This window comes from Podarcis liolepis (assembly GCF_965112155.1).
Source record: "Podarcis liolepis genome assembly, chromosome: 17".
NCBI classification, from domain to species: Eukaryota; Metazoa; Chordata; class Lepidosauria; order Squamata; family Lacertidae; genus Podarcis; species Podarcis liolepis.
The window spans coordinates 2,140,545-2,160,342 of NC_139571.1; the positions used below are offsets into that span (position 1 = coordinate 2,140,545).

Sequence of the window (19,798 nt, forward strand, 5' to 3'; positions counted from 1 at the left end):
GTAAAGCTATGGTGATTGTGGGTTATATTTAACACCCATTCAGATAATGAGGGGGCATTATTGGGTAGTTGTTTTTATTTTGATTATATATTTTATGGTTTTATATTTTGATTTTGTTCTGTGAACCACCTTGAGCACTCTGGATATTGGGGAGAATATAAATTCTAATAATAATAAGCATGACTACCTTAAGTTTAGTAATTTCAATGGGTCTACTCTGAGAAGGACTAGCACTGGATTCAATCCTGTATGTTTGTGTGTCCATGTCCATGACAATTCCACTCTCCATGCTCTCCACAATATGTGCTCCATCACCATCTGGTGGGCATGAAGCGTTCCTGCTTTCCTCTGAACTGCTGGCATCTGTCTGTCCTGAGAAACAACAGAGTGCACCTCTGGGTTTGACGTCAAACCACTGTGGTAGCAACTCTGAAGTGACCTCCTAGGACACAAGGGCAGTGTGCAGTTCTGTTTTTCTGGGGAAAGAGGTGCTGGAACTCACCATGAACGCCTCCCTTGTTCTCTTATAATGCCAATGGCACCCACCTGAGAGGTGCTGGAACTGAGTTCCAGCTGGGGAAAAAAATCCCTGGCAGTGTGCATGGAGGTCCTGGGCTGCCCAGACAAGACCCCTCAGCCTTGCTGATGTGGTGCAAAGGAAAGCAGAGCAATACATTTGGCACCAGCTTGGCTGCAGGAGTTGTTGGAAAGAGGCGTACAAAGCGCCACCCAACAGTCTCAGGGCCTCCACTCCGGATTTGTGTAGGGTTTACTCCTTAGCCTTTCCTTCTTCTGAAGATGTCCTGCAAGGCAGCAAAGGTTTAGGATCAGAGTTTTCCTTCTCCTAGATGGGCTACCTTCTTAGGTTGACAAGCACCACCTGTCCCTCACTTCCCTCTACAGCATGTGCAGAAACCGCCTTCTTAACCATTGGACCCACTTTCAGTATCGTCTGCTCAATCTGCTGGAGCCTGTCTTCATATGCAGGGGAAGTCCCTAACACACTGAGGGTTTGAGACCTATTGGCTCCTCTGACCTGCTTTAGCCAGCCAGTCAACACCATTTCAGGGGTGCAGCCACTGTTGCATGCTGAAAGTTTCTAGGAGCCACAGGTGAGAGCTGAGTGCAGGGTAGGGACCAAAGGCGGACAAACTACCAGAAGGAACACCATGTGTCCTCCACCAGAGATACTACCTAACGCCCAATACACTCCCTTCCTCCGAATATTGGAGCTGAAGCAATGGTCATCCGGTCTCTTTATCTCTATCTTTCATGGCTGAATGAAGGCTGTGGTTCTGAACAGCTCAGTGGTAAATCATGCCCAGGGCTATGAGCTTTTATTTACTCTTAGTGGAAGAGAATGGGGCATCCTCCTTGAGGAATGTCTGGGCATGTAGGGTTGAGCAATAAAATAATAATTAATGGTTATTTATTTATCATTAATAAAAAGAGGGCTGGGTCTGCTCTCTTGATGGAATGTGTGGAGGACAGGATTCAAAAGTCGTTTCTCCCTCCAACAGATCCGATGGCGCATCACAATGGCACTGTGGTGACAGAGTTTGTCCTCCTGGGCTTCACTTCCCAGCGTGACCTTCAGCTCCTTCTCTTCAGCTTCTTCCTGCCCATCTATCTCCTTGGCCTGGCCGGGAACCTGCTTCTGGCCATCCTCATCAGGGCTGAGCAATCCTTGCACTCTCCCATGTACTATTTCCTGAGCCACCTGGCCCTGATGGACCTGTGCTCCTGCTGCACGGTGGCCCCCAAGTTGCTCCTGGGCCTTCTGAAAGGACACGACACCATCCCCCTCCCCGCCTGTGCCCTCCAGATGTTCTTCTTTGCAGCTGCTTCTGATGCTGAGTGTTGCCTCTTGGCTGCTATGGCTTATGATCGCTATGCAGCCATCTGCCGCCCTCTGCACTATGGAGCAGCCATGCCGCAGCGCCTTTGTCGCCTCCTAGTGGCAGTGTCCTGCACAGCTGGTGTGACCTCTGGAGCCATCCACTCCGGCATGGCATTCTGCCTGCCCTTCTGCAATGCTAATACTTTGGACCACTTCTTTTGTGACATCCCTCCAGTGCTGGCTTTGGCCTGTGCAAATACAGACCTCAACCAGCTGCTGCTTTATGTGGTCTGTGGAACCATCCAGAGCAGCACTCTTGCAGCCATCCTCACTTCCTATGGCATGATCCTCTGCAGTGTGGGGCGAGCAGGGTCAAGGAGAGCCATATCCACCTGTGGGTCCCATCTGACGGCTGTGGGGGTGCTGTATGGAACTCTTATTTTCATGTACCTACGGCCTGGTGGCACTTATGCACCACAGACCGACAAGATGGCTTCTGTCTTTTACACGGTGGTAATCCCTACCCTCAATCCTGGCATCTACAGTCTCCGTAATACTGAGGTCAAGCGGGCTGCCAGGAGGAGGCTAGGCAAATGGGGCCACTGGACTTGGGGTTCTTGAGCTGAGGAAGTCAGATCCAGGAAAAAGTCCTGCATGCATGTCCGATCATGCGAGCCGTAGTCCAAAAATATTTAGACTACCTCCGACTGATATCCTTGGATTTCTTCTGCTAAGGTTTCTCTTACTTTTAAATCTCATCTTATTTCCTGTTCAATGTTCATCACTGTCTGTCACCATCATGTTCTAGTATCTACATGTAAGACAAGATAATTGGTCAAGTCAGAAGCACCAACATTTTTGTTTTTTAATCAAGAGAGTGGCAGAGATAGATGATGACAAAAATGCATGACATCTTACTAGAATCATCCTAAACCTCCGAGGATGTGGACAGGCTGCTTGGAGGAGTAAAACCAACCACCTGTCTCCTTGATCCTTGTCCAACCTGGCTGATAAAAGCTAGCTGGGAAGGGCTGGCCGATGGGCTTCGTGGGGTGGTGAATGCTTCCCTCCGTGAGGGAGCCTTCCCAGACCCACTGAAAGAGGCGGTCATTAAACCACTTTTTAAAAACCATCTTTAGACCCGGCCATTATGGCCAACTATCACCCAGTCTCAAATCTTCCATTCTTGGGCAAGGTGATTGAGCGGGTGGTTGCTGAACAACTCCAAGCACACCTGGAGGATGCAGACCATTTGGATCCCTTCCAATCGGGATTCAGGCCTCACCCTGGGACTGAAACTGCCTTGGCCGCACTGGTCGATGATCTCCGGAGGCGGGCTAGGGACAAAGGTGAAATCTGTTTCCTAGTTGTGCTGGATCTCTCAGCGGCCTTTGACACCATCAACCATAATTATTATTATTATTATTATTATTATTATTATTATTAATTTATTTATTTATACCCCGCCCTCCCCAGCCAAGGCCGAGCTCAGAGCGGCTTACAAGCAATAATAAAAACAAGATGAATGATTACAACTTAAAAACAAAAATAAAATACAACGTTAAAATAATGGAACATTAAAATATTAAAATGTAGCCTCATTGCAGGAGAAGGAAAAGAAAAAATAAAAGGGGGGGGGAATCAAATTGTCTCCAATCCAAAGGCCAGGCGGAACAACTCTGTCTTACAGGCCCTGCGGAAAGAAATCAGATCCTGCAGGGCCCTGGTCTCATGAGACAGAGCGTTCCACCAAGTTGGGGCCAGTGCTGAAAAGGCCCTGGCTCTGGTTGAAGCCAATCTAACTTCCTTAGGGCCTGGGACCACTAGGGTGTTGTTATTTATGGACCTTGAGGCTCTCCGTGGGGCATACCAGGCGAGGCGGTCCCGTAGGTACGAGGGTCCTAGGCCGTGAAGGGCTTTAAAGGTCAAAAGCAGCACCTTAAATCTGACCCTGTACTCCACCGGGAGCCAGTGCAGCTTGAAAAGCACTGGGTGAATATGCTCCCATGGCAGAGACCCCGTGAGGAGCCTTGCTGCAGCATTCTGTACCAGCTGGAGTTTCTGGGACAGCTTCAAGGGCAGCCCCGCGTAGAGCGAATTACAGTAGTCAAGCCTGGAGATGACCGTCGCATGGATCACTGTGGCCAGGTCGGGGCGGGAAAGGTAAGGGACCAACTGCTTGATGCGGCAAAGGTGGAAAAATGTCGCCTTGGCTGTTGCTGTAACTTGCACCTCCATGGAAAGGGAGGCATCAACGATTACACCCAAACTCTTAACGGAAGGCAATGGCACTAATTGGGCCCCCGCAAGAGAAGGGAGTTGGTCCCTCATCCCCATGCTATCCCAACCTAGCCATAGGACCTCTGTCTTCGAAGGATTTAGTTTCAATCGGCTCCCACGAAACCATCCAGCCACAGCTTCCAAGCATCTGGTCAGTGTGTAAGGGGCCGAGTCGGTGTGGCCATCCATCAGCAGATAGAGCTGAGTGTCATCAGCATATTGGTGACAGCCCAGCCCAAAGCTCCGGATAATCTGGGCAAGGGGGCGCATAAAGATGTTAAAAAGCATCGGGGAGAGAATTGCGCCCTGCGGCACTCCACACACCAAGGAGTGGCGTGACGACATTTCCCTCCCTAGTGCCACCCTCTGTCCCCGACCAGAGATAAAAGAGCACAACCAGTTACGGGCTATGCCCTGTATCCCCACGTCTGCGAGGCGATGGTCCAGAAGATCATGATCGACCATGTCAAAGGCTGCTGACAAATCTAAAAGGATCTAAAATCTAAAATAATTTATTATTTATACCCCGCCCATCTGGCTGGGTTTCCCCAGCCACTCTGGGCGGCTTCCAACTGAATATTAAAAACAGTACAGCTTCAAACATGAAAAACTTCCCTAAAGAGGGCTGCCTTCAGATGACTTTTAAAAGTAAAATAGTTGTTTATTGCTTTGACATCTGCTGGGAGGGCGTTCCACAGGGCAGGCGCCACTACTGAGAAGGCCCTCTGCCTGGTTCCCTGTAACCTTACTTCTCGCAATGAGGGAACCGCCAGAAGGCCCTCGGTGCTGGACCTCAGTGTCCAGGCTGAACGATGGGGGTGGAGACGCTCCTTCAGGTATACTGGACCGAGGCCATTTAGGGCTTTAAAGGTCAGCACCAACACTTTGAATTGTGCTCGGAAACGTACTGGGAGCCAATGCAGATCTCTCAGAACCGGTGTTATGTGGTCCCAGCGGCCACTCCCAGTCACCAGTCTAGCTGCCACATTCTGGATTAATTGCAGTTTCCGGGTCACCTTCAAAGGTAGCCCCACGTAGAGCGTGTTGCAGTAGTCCAAGTGGGAGATAACTAGAGCATGCACCACTCTGGCAAGACAGTCCGCGGGCAGGTAGGGTCTTAGCCTGTGTACCAGGTGGAGCTGGTAGACAGCCCTGGACACAGAATTAACCTGTGCCTCCATGGACAGCTGTGAGTCCAAAATGACTCCCAGGATGCGCACCTGTTCCTTCAGGGGCACAGTTACCCCATTCAGGACCAGGGAATCCCCCACACCCGCCCGCCCCCTGTCCCCCAAAAACAGTACTTCTGTCTTGTCAGGATTCAACCTCAATCTGTTAGCCGCCATCCATCCTCCAACAGCCTCCAGGCACTCACACAGGACCTTCACCGCCTTCACTGGTTCTGATTTAAAGGAGAGGTAGAGCTGGGTGTCATCTGCATACTGATGAACACCCAGCCCAAACCCCCTGATGATCTCTCCCAGCGGCTACATATAGATATTAAAAAGCATGGGGGAGAGGACGGAACCCTGAGGCACCCCACTCATCCCCCACCACCACTTTCTGGACACAGCCCAGGAGAAAGGAGAAAGGACATCCTTCTGGACCATCTAGAGGGGCTGGGAGCTGGGGGCACTGTTATACAGTGGTTCTGCTCCTTTCTCCTGGGCCGTGTCCAGAAAGTGGTGTTGGGGAATGAGTTTTCAGACCCCGGGGGTCTCACTTGTGGGGTGCCTCAGGGTTCCGTCCTCTCCCCCATGCTTTTTAAAGCTGCCCAGAGTGGCTGGGGAAACTCAGCCAGATGGCCGGGGTATAAATAATAAATTATTATTATTATTATTGAATTATTTTAAACACCAATGTAATCAGCTAACAGAGCAAAGTCATGAAGGGAAAACAGTAACACAAACAGTAGAAAGTTTTTAAAATAACAACAACCACTTAATGGGCAGGATTCACCTCAAGAACACCATCAGCAGAAGCCCTATGCAAGGACTTCCACTTGTGCAATGGATCTCTTCTCCTCCCGCAACCCCCAAATTGACTTGGGGGGTCAGGAGAACCCACAAAACAGCACACATGAGGAGGGGAGGCAGATTGTTCCACCTGCCAAGCTGATGCACTTGTGCAGACAGAACAATAAACATAGTGCAAGGTTGAATTCCACTCATTTATTTGTAACATTACCTGGCAGGACAGTCCCAAACAAAGATGTCTTCTCCCCAGTCTACATTCCCAGCATGTTTGTACTCCTGTCCCAGTGACGTCTATGCTGGCTTGGTCATGCCCACAGAACGGAAGTTGGTAGGATCCCAAACAATGTGCTCTGTGAGGAGCTGTCTTCAGACACCAAGCCTGTTGACAGACCAACTCTGTGCAACAAAGATGTCTGCAAATGTGACATGAAGACTGGCAACATCAACCCCATTGTATGGGATTCCCTTGCAGATGACCGCAATGCTTGGAGACAGGTTGTATATCCTCAGTAGTGGCCAGAAGAAGACCAGTAGTGACCGCTGGGAGGAGCACATAAAGAAGAAACGCCATAGCGCATCTGTAACAGTGAAACCGGATGCCTTTGTCTGCCCCACCTGCAACAAAACATGTTTCTCCTGTCTCAGTCTCTATGGCCACGGCAAGCACTGTAACTCTCCAACGGCTTGACCTCACCCCTAAGGTGCACTCCTCCTTTTTCTCTCAATACAGACAGATGTACAGATAGAGGAGGGAGAAAGGTTGTTTTCTGCTGCTCCAGAGAAACGGACACGGAGCAATGGAGCCAAACTACAAGAAAGAAGATTCCACCTAAACATTAGGAAGAACTTCCTGACAGTAAGAGCTGTTTGACAGTGGAATTTGCTGCCAAGGAGTGTGGTGGAGTCTCCTACTTTGGAGGTCTTTAAGCAGAGGCTTGACAACCATATGTCAGGAGTGCTCTGATGGTGTTTCCTGCTTGGCAGGGGGTTGGACTCGATGGCCCTTGTGGTCTCTTCCAACTCTATGATTCTATGATTCTATGTGAACAATTTATAACACTGAACATTAACACAAGGTGTATACTGGCATATGTAGTAGGAATGCCTTAAGGCAGGGAACCCGTTGCCCTCTAGAAGGTCTTGGACTTCAGTTCCCATCATCCCCTGTGGGAGGCAGTCCAACAACATTTGGCAGATCAAGGACTCCCCATCCTTGCTTTAAGGTGTCTATATCAAGTTTTTGGGAGAAAGGCAATGACAAACCTAGACAGCATCTTAAAAAGCAGAGACATCACCTTGCCAACAAAGGTCCGTATAGTAAAAGTTATGGTTTTCCCAGTAGTGATGTATGGAAGTGAGAGCTGGACCATAAAGAAGGCTGATCGCCGAAGAATGGATGCTTTTGAATTCTGGTGCTGGAGGAGACTCTTCAGAGTCCCATGGACTGCAAGAAGATCAAACCTTTCCATTCTGAAGGAAATCAGCCCTGAGTGCTCACTGGAAGGACAGATCATGAAGCTGAGGCTCCAATACTTTGGCCACCTCATGAGAAGAGGAGACTCCCTGGAAAAGACCCTGATGTTGGGAAAGATGGAGGGCACAAGGAGAAGAGGATGACAGAGGACGAGATGGTTGGACAATGTTCTCGAAGCTACCAGCATGAGTTTGACCAAACTGCGGGAGGCAGGGGAAGACAGGAGTGCCTGGCGTGCTCTGGTCCAGGGGGTCACGAAGAGTCAGACACGACTAAATGACTAAACAACAACAAATCAAGTTTTTGAAATATCAGATCATGAAATTAGAAAAGAAGCAAAGGTCATATTTGACTTACAAAATGATAAGGTACATTTTTTAAAAAAATTACTGGTCATCACTAATTGTATTCAACATTGGGATGTACCGGGTAAACATTATGCCAGATCTGAAATACTGGGGTTTTTATAATAAAAAGAATAGGATATTTGTTTGTTTGCATGTAAAGACAAATTTCAAAATACACATTTTCCGAAACAACACACAAACCAAAAGACAGCTGCCCTTTGAAATTCACACTTTTCCAAGTTGCATGGCTTGTGTGGCACTGCAAAACATAGCAGGACCACCGGCCTGCAACCTCCATGTTTTCTGCCTATGAAAAGGGCCCAGAGTGAGCAGCCTCTGATTTAAGTGCTCCAATTCTAGGATCCCATGAAGTCCCTGTCAAGTGGGTTGGATGGCTCTCAAAGGATGGCTCTCACAAAACTGTAGGCTCAGGGAGTTGTCCTATATTCTTTATTATGTTGGTGAAATGGCTTCTGCTGCAAGCTCTCTTCCCAGACCATCAACACTCCCTCTTCAGCTACAAGGAGAAGGTCCTCTACTGGAGTGGTAAAAAGGTAAAGGACCCCTGACCGTTAGGTCCAGTCGCGAATGACTCTGGGGTTGCGGCGCTCATCTCGCTTTACTGGCCGAGGGAGCCGGCATACAGCTTCCGGGTCATGTGGCCAGCAGGACTAAGCCGCTTCTGGCAAACCAGAGCAGCTCATGGAAACGCCATTTACCTTCCCGCCGGAGCAGTACCTATTGATCTACTTGCACTTTGATGTGCTTTCGAATTGCTAGGTTGGCAGGAGAAAGAGACAGTATCCATCGGCTCCCAGGCTACGGTAGCTGTTTCTTCAGTCTTCTTCCCTTGCTGCTTTTTCATAACTTTGAAAACTGCCATTGCCCCCAGAATATAGAGCTGTAGTAACAATGTGACCAAGCCTAACAAATGCCTTACTCCGCATTTAATAATTGTCACCATTCCTGTCTTTTGGTAAGCAATCTTTATTTTCATAATGCCCATTTTTTATCTTAAAAAATAATAAAGGAACGTTATAAATTTAAAAAGGTATCCAGTTGACCTCTTCCAGCTTGCAACTTGATTTTATTATCATGTATACAGTACTTACAGTGTTTATAGTACAATAAGTCTGCAATTTACAAGGGGGTTACACTCCAGGAATTGTGCCCAAAGCCAGAATCGCATATAGTCAAAACCAGGCATAGGCAACCTTCGCCCCTCCAGATGTTTTGGGACTACAATTCCCATCATCCCTGACCACTGGTCCTGTTAGCTAGGGATGATGGGAGTTGTAGCCCCAAAACATCTAGAGGACCAAGTTTGTCTATGCCAGGTCAAAACATTGGATGCAATGGCGGGTGGCAGGGGTGCCAACTTGAATAAAATAGGGGGGCAGGTAAGCCCTGCCCCACATAATCAAATGTTGCCATGCATGCACACTGTTTGAATGGCAATGCCCATCAACTTGGGGGGGCTCAGCCTCCTCAAATATTTTAGGGGGGTTGTGAAGGGACCTTGGCCCCTAGGAGTCGGCTTCTATGGCAGGAAGAACTGCCACACACACAAAACCCCAGACCTCCTTTCCACCCACTTTCTATTTTTTTAATGCCAAGTGTGAAAAAGTGAATTCACACAAGTTAAATGTGCAGAAGTTGTGGGTCTACTGTAGCGTCAACTTGCAACTTATGCACATTTAACTTGTGTGAATTTAACTTGTGTGAGTTCAGCTTATGCACTTGGCTAATAATAATAATAATAATAATAATAGGGGGCTGGCATTGTAGGGGGAAAACACTGGCAGTCCCACCTGACATTATACTTACTTTGGAACAATGTTTTGAGGTGCAGGGAGAGTGTGTTTTGAGGATACACAATTTTGATTTTATGCACTATCGTAAAACATTCGCCTAAAACAAATGACATCAAAGTGGAGACGTACTTTAAAGCTAGTTGAAGGATGATCATTTTTGTAGTTAGCACCCAAACAACTTGTAGAACCTTGAAGAAAAAGCTCCTGGGCACACCTGCCTTTTGACACCCTCACTCCCTCTAGGCAGCGCAGCCACTGAGAAGAAGCGCAGCCCCTGAGCTCAGCTTGGAATCCCTCAGTTCAGCATCCTGGGGGCCCACCCAGCTCACCCACCACCAAGGGGTCTGTTTAACACAGCACCAGAACTTCAGCAGAGAGGGGAAGCAATGGCAGTGAACAGAAATGAAAGAAGGTCAGCTGGGAAAAGATCTAATTAAAAGTTATCGTCCTTGGCCTTCCATTAATTAGACAAGATCTGAAACTACTCCACCACACTTTCTGCACCAGGGGAATGCAGTCCCAGAACTAGAAGAAGCTGACACAACAGGAATAAATAATCCACAGAGACAGTCACTTGTAACAATGCCCTCAGCTGCAATGCATGTTAATGAGCACAATGGGGCCTAGGATAGGAAAAACAAAGCACATTCAAGGAGAAATGAGCTGCTGTGATGGTGATGATGATGATGATGATGATGATGATGATGATGATGATGATGATGATTTTACATACCAGCCCTTATCCGAAGATCACAGGGCAGTTTACGACATAATTCCTCCTGGGCTTTCCTCCACTTGTGACCAGGCTCCTAGGACAGTGATGGCGAACCTTTTAGAGACCGAGTGCCCAAACTGCAACCCAAAACCCACTTATTTATCACAAAGTGCCAACACAGCAATTTAACCTGAATACTGAGGTTTTAGTTTAGAAAAAACAACTCATACATTAACATCTTTTGACTTAAAAGAAAAACACAACAACAGAGCTTTCAATGATACAAACAACTTTTTTATTGAAAGGTAGAAGTTTGCATTAAGATGATCCAAAAAAAGTAAGGAAAGCAATCCCAAGTGCTTTCATTGACTTGAAATTATTTGGCAGAGAATTCCACACTTTAAGGGTTCCCCGCTTTTAACCTCCAGCCCGAGCAAGCAAGCGTTCTTGGCGTGGCCCTCTGAGTGCGTGCAGAGTGGTGCCCCCTCACCTCACCACCATTTCCTGAAATGGCCGTGGGGCTGCCCCACGGGCTAGTCCTTCTCCCTTGGCCAGCCCAACTGGCCTCAACCTTGCAGCAGCATCTGAAACTGAGGGCCCACCATAATCATTGCCAGTGCTATTTTGCAACCGGCTCACACAAAATACTAATCACCACAATATGCTCCGGAAGCCTCTGAGCAGTTGGGCACAATGAATTCAGGCCAAAGAATAGCTGTGCCCTCCATTTTGGAGAGTCGGTGCCCTGACAGACATCACATCTCTCTCCTGCCGCGCAGTTTCCTGCACCGACCCGCCGTGCCCGTGGCACTCCGGCTGCCCAAGTTGAGCTGAGGACTTGATGCGCCACCCTGGCCTTCTGCCGGCTCTGTGCTGGGGTGACGGTGCGCATGCCCACAGAGAGGGCTCTGAGTGCCCCCTCTGGCACATGTGCCATAGGTCGCCACCACTGGCCTAGGGTCACCATGTGTCCAGCTTTATAAGGAAGAGTCCTCTGTTTGGAGTTGTCCTCTCTGTGAGGACTGTTCAGGCCAAGTCTGCTTTAAAGATATGGAACCGGAAAACAGGAAAAAGGCCTAGAAGTTGCCTTGATGGAGCTGGCAAAAAAGTCATCTGATGCCTTCTCCACTATGATGAGACGCATTGGGTTTCTTTCTAAATTATAGCAGTTAGGTGGAATTAATGTTCCATCAGCACAAGCATTGCAGCTTGACAGATGGAAGAATAACCCACACATTGTTCTGGGGGTTATCCTAGATGACCCCCCCCTGCAAAAGACAATTTTGGGTGTACAGGGGGATCCAGTCCATTATTGCTACATGTGTGTCTATACATTAATCACCATATGAACATTTCATGTAAATTTTATGTAAATTAGTGCCCTCTTTCGTTCTCTTTTTTGGCAATTTTGTGCACGTTTCTTCACACAGTTAAGCTTTGGAATTTGCTCCCGCAAGAGACAGCAGTGGCCACCAACTTGGATGGCTTTAAGCAAAGATTAGACAAATCCATAGAGCATAAGGCTATCCGTGTCTGCTGGCCACAACAGCCATGTTTGACTCCACTGCTGAATACCAGTTTATTGACCCTGGGAGGAAAAAAACAAACTTTAAAATAAATAAAATTAAGATTGCAGTGTGGAGTACTTCTGTCCATGATTCCAGCCACTCCATTCCATTCCCCAACTTCCCCCACTCCATTTCCCATCCCTCTCCCCAACATTTCATGTTCTGAGCTCCCTGGGGTGTTTTGGGGTTACCACTCTAGTTTTTTGTTTTGGTTTTTTGTCTTCTACAGATGCTGTGGCTTATTAGCTCTTCCATTCAATTGGAGGATGTGGCCTCCTCCTTCTCCTGAGGAAGGTTCTCGTGTCTATATTTGTTCTCCAAAGGCCTATGGCACCACAGCCAACCAGTTAAGAAATAGTTCCCTTTCACCTCAGCTGTAAGCAAGTTACAAGTCCCTGAGCGGGTGTCTGCTCCCAGTTTCTGCTCTGCCACTGCAAAGAAAGCACAGCACCTTCAGCATCGGAAAGACCTTTTCTCATCCAGGGGAGAAGAAGACCAACATCCTACCAGGTCAGCTGGTACAGTGGCTTCTAAGTCACATTTTCACTCCATAGTTTGGTAAAAATATAACTTGAACCTGATCAGGACTGATCAGGTCCACATCTTCAGAGCGTCAGCAATGTCCCTGTCTCAGGTGTTCTTTGACCTTTCACTGAGCCCTGAATCAAAGCTATAAAGAGGAAATTACTGTACATATAGTGAGCAAAATGAGAGTCAGCACTCCTGCGCCCATCTGAGAAAGAAGTGGGGTCAGATGCTGTGAGCCCTGTGGTCCCAAATGGCTCAAGGCTGCAGCTGCAGTTGCTGTCAAATGAGGAAAAGGCTGCAGAGGGTGCTGCCAGCAAGGAGTGGCCTGAGAGGGAGGACAGGGCTCCATTTTGTGGCCTTGAGAAGCCATGGGAAAGAATCATAGAATCATAGAGTTGGAAGAGACCACAAGGGCCATCGAGTCCAACCCCCTGCCAAGCAGGAAACACCATCAGAGCACTCCTGACATATGGTTGTCAAGCCTCTGCTTAAAGACCTCCAAAGTAGGAGACTCCACCACACTCCTTGGCAGCAAATTCCACTGTCGAACAGCTCTTACTGTCAGGAAGTTCTTCCTAATGTTTAGGTGGAATCTTCTTTCTTGTAGTTTGGATCCATTGCTCCGTGCCCGCTTCTCTGGAGCAGCAGAAAACAACCTTTCTCCCTCCTCTATGTGACATCCTTTTATATATTTGAACATGGCTATCATATCACCCCTTAACCTCCTCTTCTCCAGGCTAAACATGCCCAGCTCCCTTAGCCGTTCCTCATAAGGCATCGTTTCCAGGCCTTTGACCATTTTGGTTGCCCTCCTCTGGACACGTTCCAGTTTGTCAGTGTCCTTCTTGAATTGTGGTGCCCAGAACTGGACACAGTACTCCAGGTGAGGTCTGACCAGAGCAGAATACAGTGGCACTATTACTTCCCTTGATCTAGATGCTATACTCCTATTGATGCAGCCCAGAATTGCATTGGCTTTTTAGCTGCCGCGTCACACTGTTGGCTCATGTCAAGTTTGTGGTCAACCAAGACTCCTAGATCCTTTTCACATGTACTGCTCTCAAGCCAGGTGTCACCCATCTTGTATTTGTGCCTCTCATTTTTTTTTGCCCAAGTGCAATACTTTACATTTCTCCCTGTTAAAATTCATCTTGTTTGTTTTTGCCCAGTTCTCTAATCTGTCAAGGTCGTTTTGAAGTGTGATCCTGTCCTCTGGGGTGTTAGCCACCCCTCCCAGTTTGGTGTCATCTGCAAATTTGATCAGGATGCCCTTGAGTCCATCATCCAAGTCGTTGATAAAGATGTTGAATAAGACCTGGCCTAAGACAGAACCCTGTGGCACCCCACTAGTCACTCTTCTCCAGGATGAAGAGGAACCATTGATGAGCACCCTTTGGGTTCGGTCAGTCAGCCAGTTACAAATCCACTGAGTGGTAGCATAGTCAAGACCGCATTTTACCAGCTTCTTTACAAGAATATCATGGGGCACCTTGTCAAATGCCTTGCTGAAATCAAGGTAGGCTACATCCACTGCGTTCCCTTCATCTACCAGGCTTGTAATTCTGTCAAAAAACGAGATCAGGTTAGTCTGACATGACTTATTTTTCAGAAATCCATGCTGACTATTGGTGATCACAGCATTCCTTTCAGTCCCACAACAGCTTCAGTCCCACAATTCCTTACAGTCCCACAACAGCTCCCTGCCACACCTCATCCATGGTGTGGTGAGATTCCCTAGCAGTAGAGGAAGGTGTTGACCAGTCAGGAGGGGAGGCTGGACTGTTGAAAGAATCACAGAATCACAGCATCATGGTATTGTAGGGTTGGAAGGGTCCACAAGGGCCAGCTAGCCCAACCTCTACCTAGTGGTGGACCTACATCTGGGGGGCCATGAAACTTGAACTGCCATGGGAGCCCCTTCACAACCTCCTACGATAGCAATGGATGCAGATAGGGCATCAGGGAAAGATACATCACTGAAATTCTCCTTTGTACACCAAATTGCCCCCATCTGAGGGGAAGAATATCAACATCAAAGCACAAAATACTCATGCAAAGGCTCATGACTCCCGGATGAGATGTAAGAGAATCTTCTCTGCACACTGGGCTGGAATTACAGTCTTAGTAGAACTTTTGACATGTCTGTTTATTCATTTAAACCCAATAGCTGAATTGATTCTTTGGATAACCCATGCAAAAAAATATATAATAATTGGGGGGAGGGATTTAAGCTGCATCGAATAAATAGGGTAGGAATAAAATAATAATAATTGCTAATGGCCAGGAAGCAGAAGACAGAGTGATGAGAACCAAATTGTATCATTGAGAGAGCAGATCATGGTGTAATGTAAATGGCCTTATAAGATTGGGTTTTACAGCAATTTCTAGGTAACTCACAGAAGCTAAGGTAACTCTCATTGTCCAGGATGTCTTGGTGATTTTCTTTTTTTCACCTGCAGCAATTTTCATCCCTGCTTTCTAAATTCATCAGGCTGATGCAGAACGGGACATCAGTCACTGAATTCATCCTGATCGGTGTGTCAGATGCCCATAATTTTCATGGCTTCCTCTTTGGTCTTTTTCTGCTCCTATGTTGCTGTCAGGGGTTTAGGAGCAGAGGCACGGGCAAGGGAGGAAACAGAGAGCGAAGGGGAGGAGGCAGAAGAAAAGATGAGTGATGACGACGACCCGAGATCTCCTAGTCTTTCCAGTGAATCAGAGGATTCACAGAAAGGAGCACCAGTGGCCAGGGCAAGGGGGGAGTCTAGGGGGGCACCCCAGGAAGATAGAGCCAGAGGGGACTCAGGGGAGAGCAGCTGGAAATCGGGACCAGCGTCACCGCCAGGAAGCAGGGAAGAGGAAGGGAGCCAGGGGGGGAGCGCTGGCAGCTCACCACAGGAGGGAGGGCATGAGTCAGGAGTGGCCACACCTCCATCGGGGAGCGAAGAAACGGTTAAGAGGAAAGTGGAAGGTTGGGCGCGCGCGCCAAGTTCAAATGCAGAGGAAGGCGGCGCAGTAAGCAGCCCCGAAAGAGAGCCAGGTCCTAAAGCCCGGCGCAAGGAGACAGGAGGGTCCGGGTCAGCGTCAGAAGAATCCCGGAAGGAAGAAACCCCGGGGGGTAGAGGGACCCAGAGGAGGACAGTCAGGCGGAAAAGGTGGAGCAAGGCTAGGATATTAAGTTGGTGCACACGGGGCGGAGACTCAGACGGAGCTTCGCCGACCTAGCTACTAGGCGTAGAGTTGCGCGCAGCAGCGTGAGAATGGAAACTGTAATTCAATAAAGACTTTTACTTAATGATCGCTGGCTAGCGTGATCCTGTGTGAGCTAGGATCTTCAAGCAGCTCTGACAGTTGCGTTTGCAAAGTAAAGGAAGGACTGGACCCTGATTAAAAACAAGACACGAGGCTTTGACCAGCAAGGCTCTCAGAGAAAGTGCGTATAATCGTGTCTCTCTGTGCTTGTCCGAATCTGCAGCCCCCTGGCCCAGGCTATTTTTATTCACAAAAAAGCTTTTTACAGAGTGTTTGTAAGAACCAATCAGATTTCTTCTGAGCATTTCCACAATCCCACGTGGGGACAAGTAAAACTAATTAAGCACAAATATTTCTGGGGTAAATAAGTTGAGAACTGCAAAGAAGAGTATCTGGCAACCCCGGAGGTAATAAACAAGCAATACACATATGATAAGGAGGATGGCCAGGAGGACAGCAACCATTATCACCTTAATGTGAGATCTGCTTCCTAGTCCTAAGATTAAGATCCTACATCAAATAAACTTGCCCACTGTCTTTGATGACCCAGGACGCCTGCCTGTCTAAGTGTGTACGTGATTTGTCAGGCAAGGGGAAATGGGCAGCAGAGGCCAAAGGGCATTAAAAAGGCATGAATGTAGAATCTTATGGGATTTAATCAGAAATTATCGTCAATATATCAAACCCAGTCAACACAATGTCTTCATCGTGGACACGATGGCTTGATGTATAATTCCTCATGGTAATCCCATCTGACCCCTACACGCCTATACTTAGCCAACATCTCTGGAAACCTGGTGGTGGCAGGAGTCACCTTCTGGGACCTGCAGCTCCAGACACCCATGTACTTCTTCATTGGCAATCTGGCCTTCATTGACATCTTTTACTTCTCCACCACCGTCCCCAAGGTGTTTGTGGGGCTAGCCTCCCATAGCAATCGTATTTCCTATGCAGGGCGCATTGCCCAGATGTTCTTCTTCCATTTTCTAGGCAGCACTGAAGCTATGCTGTTGTCCATCATGGGCTACGACCGTTATTTGGCCATCTGCCATCCACTCCACTACCCTGTCCTGATGAATCGCCAGTTGCGCTGGACCCTAGCTGCCTTGGTGTGGACAGCTGGCTTCTTCCACTCACTCCTCCATGCCATCATGATGTCCCAGCTCTCTTTCTGTCAAGACAACAAGGTGGAGCACTTCTTCTGTGATATATCTCCACTCCTGGCACTTTCCTGCTCAGACACCTGGCTCAACGAGGCCTTGTTAGCTGGGGTCACTGGCTCCATCATCATGGGTTGCTTTGCCTTAACTCTGACATCCTATGCTCTCATTCTAAGGGCAGTGGTGGCCATGCGCTCAGCAAAAGGTCTCCAACGTGCCTTCTCCACCTGTGGGGCTCACCTCACTGTAGTGGCCCTCCATTACTGCTGTGCTGGAGCTATGTATCTACGGCCACACTCAGAGGGTTCTCTGGACACAGACAGGGCTGTGACTGTGTTGTATACAGCAGTCACACCTGTTTTGAACCCGTTGATCTACACCCTACGCAACAAGGAGGTCAAGGCTGCTTTGAGAAGGGCTATATGCAGGAGATCCTGTTCTCAAAGACAGTAGAGAGTGTAAGTGCCAGAACGCCATGTACTGTAAATATGGTGGCCCTGAAGCAAATCAGTTTCCCTTTCATCTGATAGAATCCCAGGTCCTCCATCCCACTCTTGATGAACCCTTGGTGATTCATGTTGACACACAGAGGCACACATTATTCCAGGTTTCCCAAGCTTTCCTATCAATTATGCTACAATCCACATTAGCATGCTTCTGTCCCATCACAATGCCGCAACAATGACACATGCCCAGGGTGATGGGAAATGATGCCACGCAGTTACCAGGATTCCCATAGTGTCATGCAAAAAATTCCCTACTTGGGAATGAAATGAGTTATGAAATCTTCTTTACCATAACTTCAACAATGGTGTGCCAGAATTCTAAGCTCAGAGATGAATGAAATGCTTTGCCAGGACTCTGCTCTTTCTGTCACCACCATACTTGTCCCTGCATGCCCACTTTATTGGCTATGTGAAGCTAATATAACTTTCAGTAAAACTGTGCCCCTCCCAATCATATCACACTATTCATAGTAATCTCTAAATTGCCCATTCGTTTTCTCAAAAGCAACAGCATCCTATCCTGTTATCTATGCTAGGGTTATCCTAATTAATAACAAGTTATGTGCATGGGTGGGAAAGCACCTGGGGGAAGTGATTTTTAGAGGACAACCAGCAGAATGACAATGGGAGACCATCCACTCTTTCTGTCCACCTCCATCAAGAGCCTTTCAAGGCTGCTTTTCATAGGTATTTTTTTTTAAATGGTTATGGAAGAGCAACACAGAACTCTCAGGCTAGGCCCTAAGCTTAGTGATATATTTTTATGTGTGTTTTATCTTGCCAGCTGGCCAAATTTCAACGGTCTGTCTGCCCACTATTTTTCTTCCTCACCATTATATTATCCATTAGATTTCTTACCCACCTTCAGCAGAAGGTCTCAGAGCAGGTCAAATCATATAGACAATCATATAGACAAAACAATAGACAATGTGCTCAACCCACAAGAGCAAATGTTGTAAGTGATAAACAATAAGGGGTTATAAAAGGCAATTTTACAACTATTTTCCAAAGTGTAGGGAGAGCCACTATGATGCCCTCCATATGTTGTTACACTCAGTCCCCATCAGCCCTAGCCAGCATTGTCAACATCTAGGGATGGTGGAAGTTGTAGTCCTGCCTCAGTTAAAGGCTATTATCTCATAATAGAAAAGCATCCATGCTAGAACTTTGGGGATGCTGTGAGATGTTTGCTATACTGTACCTTATTTATTCCTTTGTCCTAAAATCAGAATCAGGAGTGGGACCAAGGACACAAGTCAGGATCTGCTGCAGGTAAAAAACAAGGAAGCGAACACAAGCATAGCAGAGATGGTGAGGATTGCTTCACACATATGCATGTATTGCCCAGTGCCTTGGAATCAAGAAAGGTGTTAAGTCAACTCAGCGGCAGAGCATTTGCATTTTGCATACAAGACCAATCCCTGGCTTCTCCAGGTAGGGCTGGGAGTGATCACTGCCAACACTGAGCTAGGTGGACCAGTCGTCTGCCTGACTCAGCATAAGGCAGCTTCATATGTCCCTCTGACTCCAATGAAAAGCATGGTGTCTGAGGAGATACCTAGTTCTGTTTCTGGTATGAGAACATACAAGTCGTCGCTGGATGGAGCTGCAGCAAGTAATGGAAAGGTTGTTTTAAAAGCAAATGTAGTGAACCTTTGGCCCTTCAGAGCCCATCTGGGACTCCCATTTCAGAACTCAACTTGAAATTTTGACGTTTAAGTGGTGTGTGGGTGTAGGGGGGTGTTATTGTTTTTCTTTGTTATTATGGTATGTGTTTTGTGTTTCTATACTGGAAACTGAAAATCCCCACTCACAGAAGCTGCTGTTGCCCGAGGAGGCGCCAAAGGAAGCTTCCCTCCAAGGGCTTTGGGGAAGGTGGCAGGGATTTTTAGCAGGACCCATTGGTGCAGAACCTGTTAAGCTCTCCTCCCATGCACCTTGATCCTGATGGGAGCTGGACTCCAACAGCACCTGATGTGCTGATGTTTCTGCTTCCCTCATATAAGGAGTGTGTTCCACTGCTGAGTTTTGGTCCTTTTCTTAACATTATGACTCCTTTGTCACCCTTGAACACTTGGCTATTTTGCAACCAACACTACATTACCTGTGTTGTTTCTGCTGTAGCATTTAACAAAGCACAAGTGAGACCTCTGATTACTAAGTAAAGCATTTAAACTTGCTTAAGGTTGTGGTCCAATGACTGAGAGTGGTAGAGCCTTTCTCAGAGAGTGGGAGCCTAAGAACCATTTTTCCCCATGCTTTGCAAACGCTAAATATCGTATTACCCCAAATATAAGTTGCACCTGAATATAAGCCACACCTTTAAAATTAAAGGGGG

General features: G+C 47.5%; 3 protein-coding genes across 4 annotated transcripts in view; 2 read left to right on the top strand and 1 right to left on the bottom strand.

Annotated features, from left to right (window-relative positions):
- LOC310696722 (intercellular adhesion molecule 2-like) overlaps window positions 1-19,798 on the top strand; it is a 167,864-nt gene that overhangs the window by 138,065 nt on the left and 10,001 nt on the right. The gene's annotated exons all lie outside the window — the stretch shown is intronic.
- The window catches only part of SHFL (shiftless antiviral inhibitor of ribosomal frameshifting), a 216,422-nt gene that overhangs the window by 131,050 nt on the left and 65,574 nt on the right, over window positions 1-19,798 (bottom strand). The window lies entirely within an intron of this gene.
- LOC310697151 (olfactory receptor 5AR1-like) lies at window positions 1,526-17,407 on the top strand (the record flags this gene model as incomplete). The annotated part of the gene is made up of 2 exons (XM_083483470.1): window positions 1,526-2,429; window positions 16,572-17,407. 2 exons carry the CDS (start codon window positions 1,526-1,528, stop codon window positions 17,405-17,407), a joined length of 1,740 nt encoding a protein of 579 aa, XP_083339596.1.